General features: G+C 40.6%; 1 protein-coding gene across 1 annotated transcript in view; it reads left to right on the top strand.

Annotated features, from left to right (window-relative positions):
• The window catches only part of LOC134357686 (A disintegrin and metalloproteinase with thrombospondin motifs 16), a 201,757-nt gene that overhangs the window by 151,609 nt on the left and 34,892 nt on the right, over nt 1-15,256 (top strand). Inside the window, exons 17-18 of the mRNA XM_063069305.1 lie at nt 996-1,134; nt 14,754-14,880. Coding sequence (XP_062925375.1) covers nt 996-1,134; nt 14,754-14,880 — 266 coding nt within the window. The remainder of the gene's footprint in view (nt 1-995; nt 1,135-14,753; nt 14,881-15,256) is intronic.

Below are 15,256 nucleotides of genomic sequence, written 5' to 3'. Positions count from 1 at the left end.
TTCATATGAGAAGCCATTAAAATCCTGGAGTCATTTTCGTGAACCTCCTTTGAACCCTCTGCTGCTTCAGCGCCTCCTTTCTAAGTTAAGGGGCCCAAAACTGCTCACTGTGCTCCAAATGACGCCTCACTGGTGCTTTATAAAGTCTCAACGTTGCATCCTTGCTTTTATATTCTAGTCCTCTTGAAATGAATGCTAACATCATGTTTGCCTTCCTCACCACAGACTCAACCTGCAAATTAACCTTTAGGGAATCCTGCACAAGAACTCCCAAGTCTCTTTGCACCTCAGTTTTTTGTATTTTCTCTCAATTTTGAAAATAGTCAACCCTTTCATTTCTTCTATCAAAGTGCGTTACCATACACTTGCCGACACTGTATTCCATCTGCCATTTCTTTGCCCATCCTTCTAATCTGTCTAAGTCCTTATGTAGCCTCCCTACTTCAAAACTACCTGCCCCTCCACTGATCTTAATATTGTCTGCAAACTTTGCAACAAAGCCATCAATTCCATCATCCAAATCATTGACATATAATGTAAAAAGAATCTGTCCCAAAACAGACCCCTTTGGAACAGCACTAGTCACCAGCAGCCAGGCAGAAAAGGCTCCCTTTATTCCTACTCTTTGCCTCCTGCTAGTCAGCTACTGCTTTATCCATGCTAGAATCTTCCCTGTAAAACATAACATTATCTTTTGCTTTTTAATTCCTGTGAAATTATTTACAGTTTTTAAAGCTGAATTTAAATACACCATGTGGGATGTTGCAGGTAACCGTTCCATTGTCGTGGCTTGTTGCATTCCAGTAACTGTGTAGTATGGATGGATTGAAGCCTGCTGCTCTCAGGCAAGCAGAACATATTTATGAATGGGGGAAAAAAGTTTCTCGAACCGTTAAGAGTTAATTTAAGAGGCTAATTTTTCTGTCGCATTATTACTTTCTAACAAAGTAGAAAATGAGGTATTAAAAATATTTTCCAAACATTTGTTTTTGCAGATACTACTACAGGGAAAAAATCCAGGGATCGGATGGGAATTTGCCTTGCCGAAATCAGAGACCGAGAGTAAGGCAGCTCCAAAGCACAATTACACGTGGGCTATTGTTCGCTCTGAATGCTCTGCCTCTTGTGGAGGAGGTAACGTTTCCTTATTTAAAATGTGTAACATCTGAATTTTCAAAATCTTAAATGGATCTTTCCTATCACCAATTAGTGGAAGATGTAACTCGTGAACCTTCCTGTTGATAGGACCCTTTATTATTCTATTCCTTTTCGAATCTGGGCTTTGTGGCTGCACCCACTCAGAGGAAAAAGGCTGAATAAACAGGGTGGGATTTCTTTGTATACGTAGGTAGTCCTAAGAACAATGGACACATGTTTCAGCTTATTTAACAATATCCTTCAAATTTCCCTTCATTACTTTGGGTGTTTCATTGACTGCTTCCTTTCCTTAGAAATGAGCACATTTTTCCTGTACTTTGCTGCTTTGAGAAGGATATACTGATGGGGCGAGAGGAACTGGAATGAGGAGCAGAGCAGAGTGGAGGATTAATGACCGAACAGAGCATGTGCACTGAACGGTTTGACGCTGTGCTGCCGTGCCCCCGTGGTTCTGTATAACAGCTCGAGTTTGTCAATGTGTCTGGAACTGATTAAACTACAAAGACTGCCTTCTGCTTATTAATCTGAAAGACCATAAGACATAGAAACAGAATTCAGCCATTCAGCCTATCATGACTGGTCTGTTACCCCTTTTAACCCCATTCTCCTGCCTTCTCCCTGTAACCTTTGACGCCCTTACTAACCAACCTCTGCTTTAAATATACCCAATGATTGGCCTCCACAGCCGTCTGTGGCAATTCAGCAGATTCGCCACCCTCAGGCTAAAGAAATTGCTCCTCATTTCTGTTCTAAAGGGAAGGCTGTGCCTTCTCATCCTAGATTCATCCACTCTGTCTGGGCCTTTCATTATCCAGTAGGTTTCACTGAGATTCCACCTCGCTCACCTAAACTCCAGTGAGTACAGGCCCAGAGCAATCAAATACTCCTCGTACGTTAACCCTTTCATTCCCAGAAACTCGTGAACCTCCTCTAAACCCTTTCCAATGCCAGCACGTCCCTCCTTAGATAAGGGGCAAAAAACTGTTCATAGTACTCCAAGTGTGGTCTGAGCAATGCCTTATAAAGCCACATAAGGTAGATAGGCTATATGCTTAGCTGGTTTTCAACGTTGCGTTCAGTTGTTTCCGATGCATTCTTTGTGGGTCAGACTGCAGTCACTCCTTGCATCTTAAAAGTGCGACTTCAGATTTGGAGAATTGGAGGACTCTGAATGCCTGTCGCAAGTGCACAGAAGACAGGACATTACATCCCTTCATGCAGTTCCCTTCAGTCTTCAGTGCAGCTACTGATTCAGAATCAGCTTTATTATCAATGATATACGTCATGAAATCTGTTGATTGCAACAGCAGTACAGTGCATTACATAAAATATTACTGTGTCACAATAAGAAATATTAAAAAATAAGTAAGTAATGTAAATGGAGAACAAAATAGTGATATATTGTTCATGAGTTTATGGACCATTCAAAAGTCTGATGGTGGAGGGGAAGAAGCTGTTTCTAAAACATTGAGTGCGTGTCTTCAGGCTTCTGTACCTCCTCCCTGATGGTACTAATGAGAAGAGGGATGTCCTGGATGGTGAGGATCCTTAGTGATGGAAGCTGCCTTCTTGAGGCACCATCTTTGGAAGATGTCCTCGATGGTGGGGAGGCTGGTGCCCACGATGGGGTTGGCTGAGTTTACAGCCCTCTGCAGACTTCTTCGAAACTATGCAGTGGCACCTCCATACTAGATGGCGATGCAACCAGTTAGAATACTCTCCACAGTACTGTAAGACCATAAGATACAAGAGCAATTTGGCCCATCAAGTCTGCTCTGCCATTTGATCTTGGCTGATCCATTTCTCTGTCAACCCCAGTCTCCTCCCTTCTCCCAGTATCCGTTCATGCCCTGACCAATCAAGAATCTATCAGCCTCAATATACCCAAAGGCTTAACCTCCACAGCCGCCTTTGGCAACGAACTCCACAGATTCACCACTCTCTGGCTAAAGAAATTCCTCCTCATCTCCGTTCCAAATGGACGACCCTCTATTCCGAGGTTGTATACCTCTGTAGAAATTTGCAAGAGTCTTTGGTGGCATGCCGAGTCTCCTACTGTAAAGTAAACGATGTCAACAATCATTATTGGATCACTTTCCAAGAGAACTGTACATTTTCTGAGATATCCGATGTGATGTGTTCTCCATGGAGTGTATGCACCACGTTGCATCATTCCTAATGCAACAGTCCTTCTGGAAAGTACTGGGAAAATAATACGGTGATGTTCCAGAACCTTCCATGGTTAGGGTACTCGTGGGACAATTAAGTCTTCACAGAACTCAGAGCAGTACAGCACAGGACGAGTCCTTTCTGCTCATGATGTCTGATGAGGACAATGCCAGTTTCAAATGCACATTTGCCTGCATGTGGTCTGTCTTGATATTGGTTTATTATTGTCACAGGTACTAAAACACAATGTAAAGCTTGCATTGCATACTGTTCATAGAGATCCAATCATCTCAGTACACTGACATAAAACACGGTGAAACACCAGCAATGCAGAAAAACGTGTAAAATCTACCGAGAAAGCACAGTGCAGATAAGTAGTGTAAGATCGCAATAGGTAGGTTACAAGGTCAAGGGCCCATGTTGTCATTCAAAAAGTCCATTCAAGAGTCTAACAGGATCGAAGCTGTCCTCAAACCTGGTGGCATTTCCTTCAAATGCAGTTCTAGATTGCAGTCTCATCCTTAAGTTCCCCCAATATACCCCTCTCCCACCTTGCAATTTGACCAAGACCTAGACACCAATAGTCAATCTTGCCCTCAGCCATTAGGCTCTATAATGAGTCAACTCATAGCCAGAGAAATGATGACCCTCCCCCCCCCCCCACCGCCTGTTAGACTGTTTGAGGTAACACTGTTTATTCTTTCTTACTTCTCTTCTAATGTTTTTATATTTGTATGTCTGTGCACTTGTAGTGCTATTATAACACAGTAATTTCCTTTGAGATCAATAAAGTATCTATCTATCTATCTATCTGAGACCCCATCTCCAAATCCCCAGGACTCCTGCTATTTTTGTGCTCCCACCTAATCCCCTCCCTCCCTTCACCAGTGCTCTCATGCATTGAAATTTCTACACTACGTTTTACCGTTAATTTCTGCTGTCTGTGTCCTCCTTTAATCCAGTTGCCTCAGACCATTAAACATACTACAGGGTTTAGAAGAATTTCTAACTTAAAGTTAGGTCTAGTGCAATCTATCTTTTTCCAAGTTATATGAAACTTGCCAATAAAGTTGAGTGGAGAGTCCATATGATTTCTGAGTCCCTTCAAGTAATTTGAATCCAGGCTGAGATTCAACGACAAAGTACAATCCGAAAAGTGAAACTCACTTCTGCTGTTGTTTATCTGCCAGAAAATAAGTCCTTTTACAACCGTGCAGGAGAGCTGTCACAACAGGAGTCTTGGGTCCCACACTGCCAGGTTCGGTAACAGGTAATCAGGCTACTGAACCAATGTGGATAACTCCACTTCCCTCAATACTGAGCTGATTCCACAGCCTATGGACTTTCAAGGACTCTAACACTCATGCTCTCAGTATTACTCATTTACTTATTTATGATTATTTATTTTTTGGCATTTGCTCAGTTTGTCTTTTGCACATTGGTTGTTTGTTAGGCTTCGTTTGTGTATTGATTGATTCTATTGTGTTTCTTTGTTCTACTGTGAATGCTTGCAAGAGAATGATTCTCAGAGTATGGTGACATATACAGTACGTACTTTGATAATTTATTTTGAACTTTGAGAAAGATATGCAACTAAAAATACCTTGCGTTGGCATCATTTTGATCTATAGGCACTGAAGACTTTTTATGCTTTGGGTGAAGAAAAATTAAAATTTAAAAGCAGTCTCTAAACATTTCATTCTTTGTTAATGTTTTGTAATTAAGTAGGGCATTTGAACATATTGTAAATAACTTGTTATCCATAAAAGAGTTATTATTTTGTAGGACTAGTGCACAATAATTCCAAAGGTAGAAATTTATTTTCAAGTGAAACAGAGATTAGCAGAGTAAATAGTAGATGGTAGTCAGCCTTTGAAATGTACCTGCGATGGTTTTAATCGATTTTTCTGGAACGTTTCACGTTTTACATATTTTATGATGTAAAACAGCTGTTGGCATCTGTGGTCTCATAAAGAAATTAGGTTTAACGTGGACGGTTCTGCAGAAATTTATGGATGTAGAGGAAGGAAAGGATTATGTTTGGTGTTTTATTTTCTAGGAATTGGAGAAAGGATAAAGCTTTGCTTAATAAATGAGGTTGTAAAACTTTACTCCAGCCATGACAGATTAGGACATCAATTTACTTCACACCATAAAGCATTCTCCTTTTGATAGGCAGTGCTGCACAGGCTGATGGAAAGTGACCACAGTACGAACTTCATCACTCTCCACCTCTTGAAATAAACCAATATGATGATTGCACACCAGCCCTTATTTCCTGCTGAGCTGAAATCCAAAGCGGGAGCAACACACCGTGCGGGCCTTCCTGAGTCGACTCCCAGATGAATTAGACAGGAGAAGCATTGCCTGTTCCTACCTGCCCACACTTCACAGCCTGGCACAAAGAAAAGAATCGCACAATCACATATTAACACAGGAGATTCTGCAACGCGCACAAAATGGTGGAGGAACTCAGCAGGTTAGGCAGCATCTGTGGAGAGGAATAGTCCAAATTTTGGGCTGAGACCCTCCATCAGGTGAAGGAAGCCAGAATCACACGCTGGTGGGAGGGGAAGAAGTACAAGCTGTCAGATGACAGGTGAAAGCAGGTGAGGTGGAAGGTGGGTGGAGGAGGAGGATGAGGTAAGGAGCCAGGAGGTGATAGATGGAAGAGGTACGTAGCTGTGAAGAAGAAGGAATCTGGAAGGAGAAGGCAGTGCACCATGGGGAAAAGGAAGGAGGACCAGAGTGACGTGTTCGCATACGAAGAGAAGGTGTGAGACAGGAACCAGAGTGGGGAACGGGAAAAGAGAGCAGGAGGAGGGGGGGAGAATTAACAGAAGCTTGAGGTTCAAGCCATCAGGCTGGGTGCTACCCAGATGGAATATGAGACGTTGCTCTTCCAACCTGAGAGTGGCCTCCTCATGTCTTGTTTTTGTTATACAGGGGTGCATGGAGCAATTTGTTTTACTTAGAGGATTGGGAATGCTTTGTGGCAAGACTGTAAATCACTGGAGATCTGTAGCATCTTTGTGGAGTGCTCAGGGCGGAATTGCAACTGGTTCATTAATGTCACACGCAGTGAAAAGCTTGTCTTGCATACTGTGCAACACAGGTCAATCCCTGACAGTGCATTGAGGGAGAATGAAGTAAACAAAAACAATGCAGAATAAAGTCAGAGAATTTAGAAGTAAGTGAACAGAATGATTATAATAGACAACATGAGTGGATCTACTGGGAGCAGCTAGAGAACTAATATTTACTCTGGAGAATAAATGACTTTCCTAATGCACCTTTCTACTTCGATTTGGGTAATGTTCATCGTGTCGTCGAAGAAGGGGTAGATGAGCATTGTGACACGTTATGCTGGAGGAAGGATGAAAGTGGGAAAATCTTTCCCTGAGTGTTAACCCAGTGGGCTGCTCGAACAAACACAAATATGTTCTGCACTGTCTTTGATGGTGTTGGACCAGTGCACTTCGGCTTGCCAAGAGAAAATAACAGGGTATTACCATAGTAACACACACACACAAAATCCTGATGAAGGGTTTTGGCCTGAAACGTCTACTCTTTATTCCTCTCCATAGTTGTTGCCTGACCTGCTGAGTTCTTCCTGCGTCCTGTGAGTGTGACTTTGGATTTCCAGTGTCTGCAGAACGTTTCGGGGTATTGCTGCTATGTGAACTGTGAGAACAGTGCGTATTGTCAAGCCAGGTTACAAAAGGCTTAGCTACAGAAAGCAAGGACTCAAACTGATCAAGTGCCATTAAATGGACCTGCCAGCTTCCCTAAATCAAAATAATTTCCAGATCTAGAACTTAGGCATGAACAGAAAATGCTGGAAAAACTCAGGAGATCATTGTGACGAGGGCTCATGGACCTAAAACATTAACTGTCTCTCTCCATAGATGCTTTCTGACCTGCTGAGAATTTTTCTTTCTTTCCTCTCTTATACACTACTTACTTAATTTAGTTTTATATACATTTCTTATTGTAATATATAGTTTTTGAATTACGTATTACAATGTACTGCTGCCACAAAACAGCAAGTTCTATGACATATGCCATTGATATTAAGCCTGATTGTGGTTTTGATTTTTCGGCATTTTTCCATTTCAGCTCTCAGCTCTGAATGTTATTTAAGCTTCTCTGCTGCGACTATCAAACCTGGATCATGGTTAAGCGAGGGCAAGAAATGGTGCAAATAACATGATCTTAATGCAGAATTGTGACATAATTACTTGATCGTTTTACTGTTTTCCAGGCAGTAAAACCTGTTTGTACGTTTGCACGTGTGCCAATGTGTTTGTGCTGATGGAGTTCCTCAGTTCCTCACCAGATTCTGATTACAAAATGGTGGGTAACAGGAACCTTTCAGAAAATGAGAGAGATCTGAAGAGAAAGATCATTCTGGACTGTATTGTGATACCTTCAGTGTATCCACCTACTCAAAACTACTAAAAATGAAAACGTAAGGAGCTCCATGTTTGTGTACTGTTCATGACATTAATGGCAGCTCATTTCATCCACCGTGTTTCAAATGGACTCTGACTTATCCATTTGCTACTTGAAATCACCAGTCTGAAATTTAATTGGCTACAGCTTCAAGCTTACCACATGAACATTAGGTTTAAAAAAAAATCACTCAAATATTGCAACTCCCTGCCATGGTTAACCGGACTTTCATCCAGTGAAGGGTAAAACGTCAAGAAGAGGGGACGTAAAACATTTGAAGAGGAATTATAGGATAATATACATAAAATAGAAATAAAGGTGGCGAGATAGGGATCAGAAATGAATCAACAAGCTGAGCTGGCCACATTGCAAAATGACTAAAAGGAGAAAGTTCAACCAATAATCTTTCCTTGTTTTGGAGTGAAGATTACTTCAGAGTGATATATATTGTCCCATTCACTTCAAGGACATTTTTCAAATTTTGACCAGGTTACTTTTGGAGTTATTTCCAGCTGGTATTAAACAGAAAGCACCACCCGCCACGAGTGGGACTTCCTGGTGGCCAAACGTTTTTAAGTCCTATTCTCATTCCCTCTCCAACATGTTGGTCCATGGCCTCCTCTTGTTCCAAGATGAAACCACCCTCAGACAGAGGAGCAGCAACTTGTATTCCGTCTGGGTAGCCTCCAGCCTGATGGCATGAATGTCAATTTCTCCTACCGGTGGAAAAATTCCCCCCTCCCCCCGCCCATTCCTCTTCCTCTAGTCCCCCTCTGACCTTAACCTCTCCTCACCTTCTTATTTCTTCCCCCGGGTCCTCTCTCCCTTCCCTTTCTCCAATGGTCCACTCTCCTCGTCTATCAGATAGCTTCTTCTCCATCTCGTGACCTTTCCCACCCATCGAGCTTCACTGTTCACCGTCCAGCTAGCCTCCTTCCCTTCACCCAACCAGTTTTATTCTGGCATCTTCCCCCTTCCTTCTCAGTCCTGAAAAAGGGTCCCAGCCCAAGAACGACATATTCATTTCCCAAAATGCTGCCTGACCTGCTGAGTTCCACCAGCATTCTGTGTGTGTTGCTTTAGATTTCCAGCATAGGCAGACTTTCTCATGTTCAGAAGGTGATAGATCTTGACTGTTCTGTTGTTCCAAAGGTGCAGTTTAAGCTCAGCGTTTGTTGTGTTACCAAGTTAGCAGACTCCTAAAAGCTACTATATATGTTTATTTGGCCGTGTTTCAAACCATTCCTTTAGGCTCTGGTCATATAGAGTAATTGATTTATTTTTCCAAATTTGTGTGGCCCAGTTTTGTAGTCGGTGGCTATCAAATGAAGTTCCCTTACAGCTCCCACAGATTTCTTCAAAGGCACCTGGGTGTCTGTCCAGTGCACCTCATAAGCAGTCTATATGATGTGCGAAGAAGATACACAATAATGTGCATCTCCAAATATCCAGACCTGCCTCTCGGTTTTTTTGCACTACCTTACTTCCCATTTTTCTATTTTCTATTTATGATTTATAATTTAAATTTTTAATATTTACTAATTTTAACAATTTTTAATATTTTTAATATTTAATATTTGTGAAGCACAGAATCAAATATCGCTGTGATGATTGTACATTCTAGTACCAATTGTTTGGCGACAATAAAGTATAAAGTATCTTTTTATCAGGTTCAAGCTCTAAAGGAACAAACTGGGTAAAATCTATCCCAATTTGTCTCATTCATTAAGACATTTTATTCTGCTTCTACATTCATGTTAAGGTATGTTCACGTACTGTAAGCAACAGTGTGAGCCAGGTGGAGCAAATGAGGTCTGATCAGCAAGAGCAGGCCCTCCACCTTAAAAAGGATCACTTGTAGATTTCTTTGGAGATCAGGTGGAGGTGGGATGATTGGGATCAGATGGAGGTGGGAATGATTGGGATCTGATGGAGATGGGATGATTGGGATCAGGTGGAGGTGGAGAACGGAGGGATGATTGGGATCCGATGGAGGTGGGATGATTGGGATCCGATGGAGGTGGGGAACAGTGGGATGATTGGGATCAGATGGAGGTGGGATGGTTGGGATCCGATGGAGGTGGGGAACAGAGGGATGATTGGGATCAGATGGAGGTGGGGAACGGGATGATTGGGATCAGATGGAGGTGGGGAACGGAGGGATGATTGGGATAAGATGGAGGTGGGGAACGGTGGGATGATTGGAATCCGATGGAGGTGGGATGATTGGGATCCGATGGAGGCGGGAAACGATGTGATGATTGGGATCAAATGGGTGGCATTTTGAAGTGCAGCACTGAGAACTTGCTACAAATTGAAACACATGAAAAAGCTTAAATTTCAGTTTCCTGCAACAGTACCTATATAATCACATATAGCTCCCATTTCATACCTACACACAGTGGCCACTTTATTAGGTACCTCCTGTACCTAATAAAGTGACCACTGAGGGTATGTTCATGGTCTTTTGCTGCTGTAGCCCATCCACTTCAAGGTTTAATGTGCTGTGTGTTCAGAGATGCTCTTCTGCACACTACTGTTGCAACGTGTGGTTATTTGAGTTACTGTCACCTTGAACCAGTCTGGCCGTTCCCCTCTGACATATCTCATTAACAAGATGTTTTGCTCCAGAACTGGTGCTCACTGGATGTTTTTTATTGTTTATTTTTGCACCATTCTCTGTAAACTTTAGAGACTGTTGTGCGTGAAAATCCCAGGAGATCAGCAGTTTCAAAGATACTCAAACTACCCCGTCTGGCACCAACAATCATTCTGCGGTCAATGTCACTGAGACCAGATTTTTTTTCCCCATTCTGATATTTGGTCTGAACAACAACTGAACCTCTTGACCTTGTCTACATGCTTTTATGCACTAAGTTACTGCCACATGATTGGTTGATTAGATATTTGCATTAACAATGCAGGTGAACAGGTGTACCTGGTAAAATAGTCACTGAGTATATATGGGCTGAGACCCCAGTGTTAACAAAGCCACTCAATTGTTTTTTTAATTTAGCGACGCAGGGTGGAGTGGGTCCAGCAACCCTCAACAAATCCAATTAACCCTAACCTAATCACCATGGGACAATTTACAATGACCAACTCACCTACCCAGTACATCTTCCAGGAAGAGCCCACGCATTCCACAGGAAGGACGTATTGACTCCTTACAGAGGATGCCGGTATTGAACTGCAAACTCTGATACCCCTAGCAGTAATAGCATCGTGCTGACGGCTACACCATTGTGAAGTGATGCCTTCTGTACCATGCAACTGGAAAGAATCTGCATGAGATTGAGTCTCTTGACTGTTGCCCTCAAAATAAAAGTATAATCAAAATCACTTGTGCAAAAAATCACTTCAATACACAGTCCTAAAAAAATTGAAGTTTAATCTGTATTAATTTCAATGGGTGTTTTAAGTTTAATATTCAGTGTCAAGCTTCACATATTAACCAGGAAAGAGATAGAATACACAACGTCCATTTACATTAAATTTTAATGGTTTCAATAAATTGTGAAAGACAGTTTAGAAATGTAGATAAGCAGTACCACTTTCACCAGGTCTACTATATCCAACGTGTAAAATTGAACTCATACAAAAGCTCCAAGGTACTCATTTTTGATTCGGTTTGAAAATAGTTTTAGCCAAGTCTCTGCTGGCCAATTTGTAATTGACTTCAAGTTCCATCGTGATGCCTGCTGTAAACAGAAGAGTACACTTCCAGAAATGATTTCAATTAATCCGTCTGATCTAGAACTTAAAATGCTTAGTTGCAACATTTTCAGATGCCCATTAATTTTCCTTATTCCTCCACGTAACCACCACCTGGTATTGATTAGATTACCCTCTTCCCTATTTTGTTTTCTGTTCTACAATACATGTGAATATAATCTATAACCATACAAAACTGCAGATACTAGAAATTTGAAATAAAAGCGGAGAATGCAGGAAATACTCAGTAGGTCAGGCAGCATCTGTGGAAAGAGAACCAGAGTTAGGGTTTCAGGTTAAGGAACATTCATCAATTCTGTGAAGAAAGAATCATTAACTCCATTTCTTTCTTCTCAGATGCTGCCAGCGCGGTTGAGTATTTTCCACTTTGGCTGAATACGATTTGTATTTTTATAATAAGATGTTTATAGTAAGATAAAATATGCATATTCAAAAATTAGTGTAGTTACTTTCTGTGGTTTAGCTTATTGCACAATGTTTCATTTATTTGTTCTGCATAATATCCAAAATATCTCTTGGTGTCATGTTAATTAAGCAATTGCATTTTTGGTATAATTTATTGAGTATTGTTTGAGATACAAGCTGTAATGTTATCGGAACATACGATTTATGTTGCTTAGATTTTGTGAAAAGATTAATACTAGGACTATGGGTTTTATTTTTCTCACAGAAACTTAATCCACTACAAGTAGGAACAGGAAAAAGCAATCTTTCTTATAAAGCCTTCTCCGTTATTCAATAATTCATAATGTCCATTTTCATGTTCTGTTATACAGTAAAGCTTGAAACAATTTCTAAAGCTAAATGTAAAAATCTTAAAAACTTTGCTACAATAATTTTCAAGTAACCTTTATTAACGAGACTAATAACATTTGAATTAATTTCTATTTTTCTAATCTTACCTCAGTTTAGTTCCTGAGGGGGATCTCATTGAAACCTATCAAATATTGAAAGGCTTAGATATAGTGGATGTGGAGAAGATGTTTCCTACTGTATGGGAGTCTAGGACCAGAGAGCACAGCCTCAGAATAGAAGGGCATCCCTTTAGAACAGAGATGAAGATGAATTTCTTTACCCTGGGACACAGATGGCTGTGGAGGCCAAGTCATTTGGTATATTTAAAGCCGGGATTGATAGATTCTTGATTAATAGGAGCACGAAGGTTAAGGCAGAAAAATGGAGTTGAGAGGGCTATTAAATCAGCCATGATAGAATGGCAGAGCAGACTCAATGGGCCAATTGACCTATTTCTACTCTGATGTTTTATGGTCTTAATCTGACTCTTCCTCTGTCTATTAAACAGTCTTCTTTCCTTGCTAATATATTACCCTTCTGCACCGAGAATCATTGTAACATATCTTCAGGTACAATTGACTGTTTAATATTCAATGTTGATATGGGTAAATATAAATCATAATTTATTACTGCATGAGATAGTGCCCTTTAATAAAAAATATTCATTTCATCCTAAATATTTTGCAGAATGAGCAATACAGCAGCTATGTTATTGACACAAAGGATGTATTCATTAGAAAATGTCAGCGATAATATCACCAATTAGCATTCTGATCATGGTGAATTACCGAATAGATGCTTGGCGTTTCATAGTATTCAATTTGATAATTAATGTAACTTTGTTCTTTAAATTTCTATACTCCTGCAGTTTTACCACAGCATGGTGCAATACTGTAGGTGCATAGAACTATTCGCAAATCATTCTCTTTATAAAGACTACTAAATCATTCTCTTTCCAATCTTTTATCTCACACTTTTGTGCAGTAAGTTATTTTGCCCCATCTATGAAATTGGGCTAAATATGTTCTAAGTAATGGAGATGAGCAAGTCAATTGAGGCTTAACCGGAGTTCAACCCAAAGTTGGGATGGGACAGTAGTGCAGGTGTTAGCGTGATCCAATTTGGGATTCAGTTCCCGCCCTTTCCTGCAAGGAGTTTGTACTTTTTCCCCGTGACTACATGGGTTTCCTCTTGGTGCTCTGGTTTCCTCCCACATTCCAAAGAAGTACGGTTAGGGTTAGTGAATTATGGGCCTTCCTTGCTTCCTTCTTTCCCTCCCTGTACCCCCCTTTCACCCCTTCCTCCCCCTTCCCCTTCCTTCATTCCCCTTTCTTTTTTTCTCTCTTTCTCTCTTTCTTTTCAGATTTAGCTTTTTCTGTTCATCCCCAGGTTCAGTGCAATGTACTAATATTTGAATGTTTAGAGAATTAAAATGCTGCAAGTTATCACATCTAATTACTGTATAAAAGAGTAAGATTTGGTACATAGCAGGATTAAAATTATTGCAAATTGGAGGTCGAGGTATCGTGATAAGTGAGTATGTGTGTGTGGTTTTGATTGAATAATGGGGATTTTGGGTTGGTGCATCCCCTTCCTCTCTACCACCTCTCATCCCACGGCAATATTGTCACTCTGAAGGCATATCATACACATGATTTCGTTAGAGGTTGTTGTGTGTAGTGGGTGGAAAGAATCAGGGAAGGATGCATTGGGGAAGGGAGCAGAGGTTTGCTTAACTGGGAGATGAAACTGACAATGGTCTGATTTGGGCACTGGGATGGACGGTGATGGGTTATATTTCTGGAGCGTGGAATTAGTTGAAAGGATGAACTTGGAATTTACATCTGGGATGGTGTCTGGCAGTATAACAGTCCAAATGTCATCCATCCCTCACACATCTTTGTCCTGGGAGAGGGGGATAAAGTAGTTTGGAACAAGGGGTAGATAGAAAAACTTACAGGAATAAGTGGTGAACTTCAACATTTGCACAGACAACCCCCACCAAAGCTGACATTTTATGAGCTCCATACTGAACCTGATTGTTTTTGCTATTTGCTTTTTCCATTAACTTATTTTGAATAATGTACAAAATTGTTTGGCTCAGTTTGTTTTGAATGTGACTTGAAATTGGACCTCAAAGACTGAACTTTCATATTTTACCATTTAATACTCTGAACAGCAATCCTTCCGACTAATTACTTCTCATGGTGCCTGTCTCAGCAATAACTTGGGATTGTGTAGTGTACTTCAATGCAATAATATTCTTTGTTCTGTCGTTGTTTTTACACTGCAGCAATTTTCACTGGATACAGACATCCTGTTTTTTGACTATACCAGAAATGTCTTCAGTACCTTAATTATTAATAAAAAACGTTGTGAACTTTGAAACACTTAGCAATTTACATTAACAAGATGAGTGAAAAGGTGCTTCTGTTTTCTAGGTCAGATGACAACAAGGGTAGCATGTTACCGTGATCTTCGTGCCCAGGTAAACCTTTCTTTCTGCAATTCGAAGACTCGACCCACGACTGGCGTGACTTCCTGTAACCCACAGGCTTGTCCTGCAAGGTAAGAACTTGAAAAGCTACAGTGGTGCATTTACTGAAAATGCAAACTGATTTATTTATTAATTCATTTTTTAAGCTGGCTGTCAGTTCCTAGAACTTGTCCTTGGGTAGTTACTGATGCATTGACATATGTACATTGATCTTCAATAGTTCCATTTAATATCAGAGAAATATTTGCAATATACTTCCTGAAAATCTATTTTCACTGTCTGTAATTGAGTTTGATGATGAAAATGAATGGCATTAAACTTGGCTGTGATATGATTAAATGTGCAAACTTATTTATGTTTGGGAAGTACTGCTGAATATTATTTATTCTTGATGTCTCCTTTTACATAATAGGTCATTTTATAAAGCGCCATTAGCCCGCTTTTTGA

This window comes from Mobula hypostoma, chromosome 17 (assembly GCF_963921235.1).
Source record: "Mobula hypostoma chromosome 17, sMobHyp1.1, whole genome shotgun sequence".
Taxonomy (NCBI): Eukaryota; Metazoa; Chordata; class Chondrichthyes; order Myliobatiformes; family Myliobatidae; genus Mobula; species Mobula hypostoma.
The sequence above is the reverse complement of the archived record's forward strand: the minus strand, read 5'-3'. Positions and strand labels throughout refer to the sequence as shown.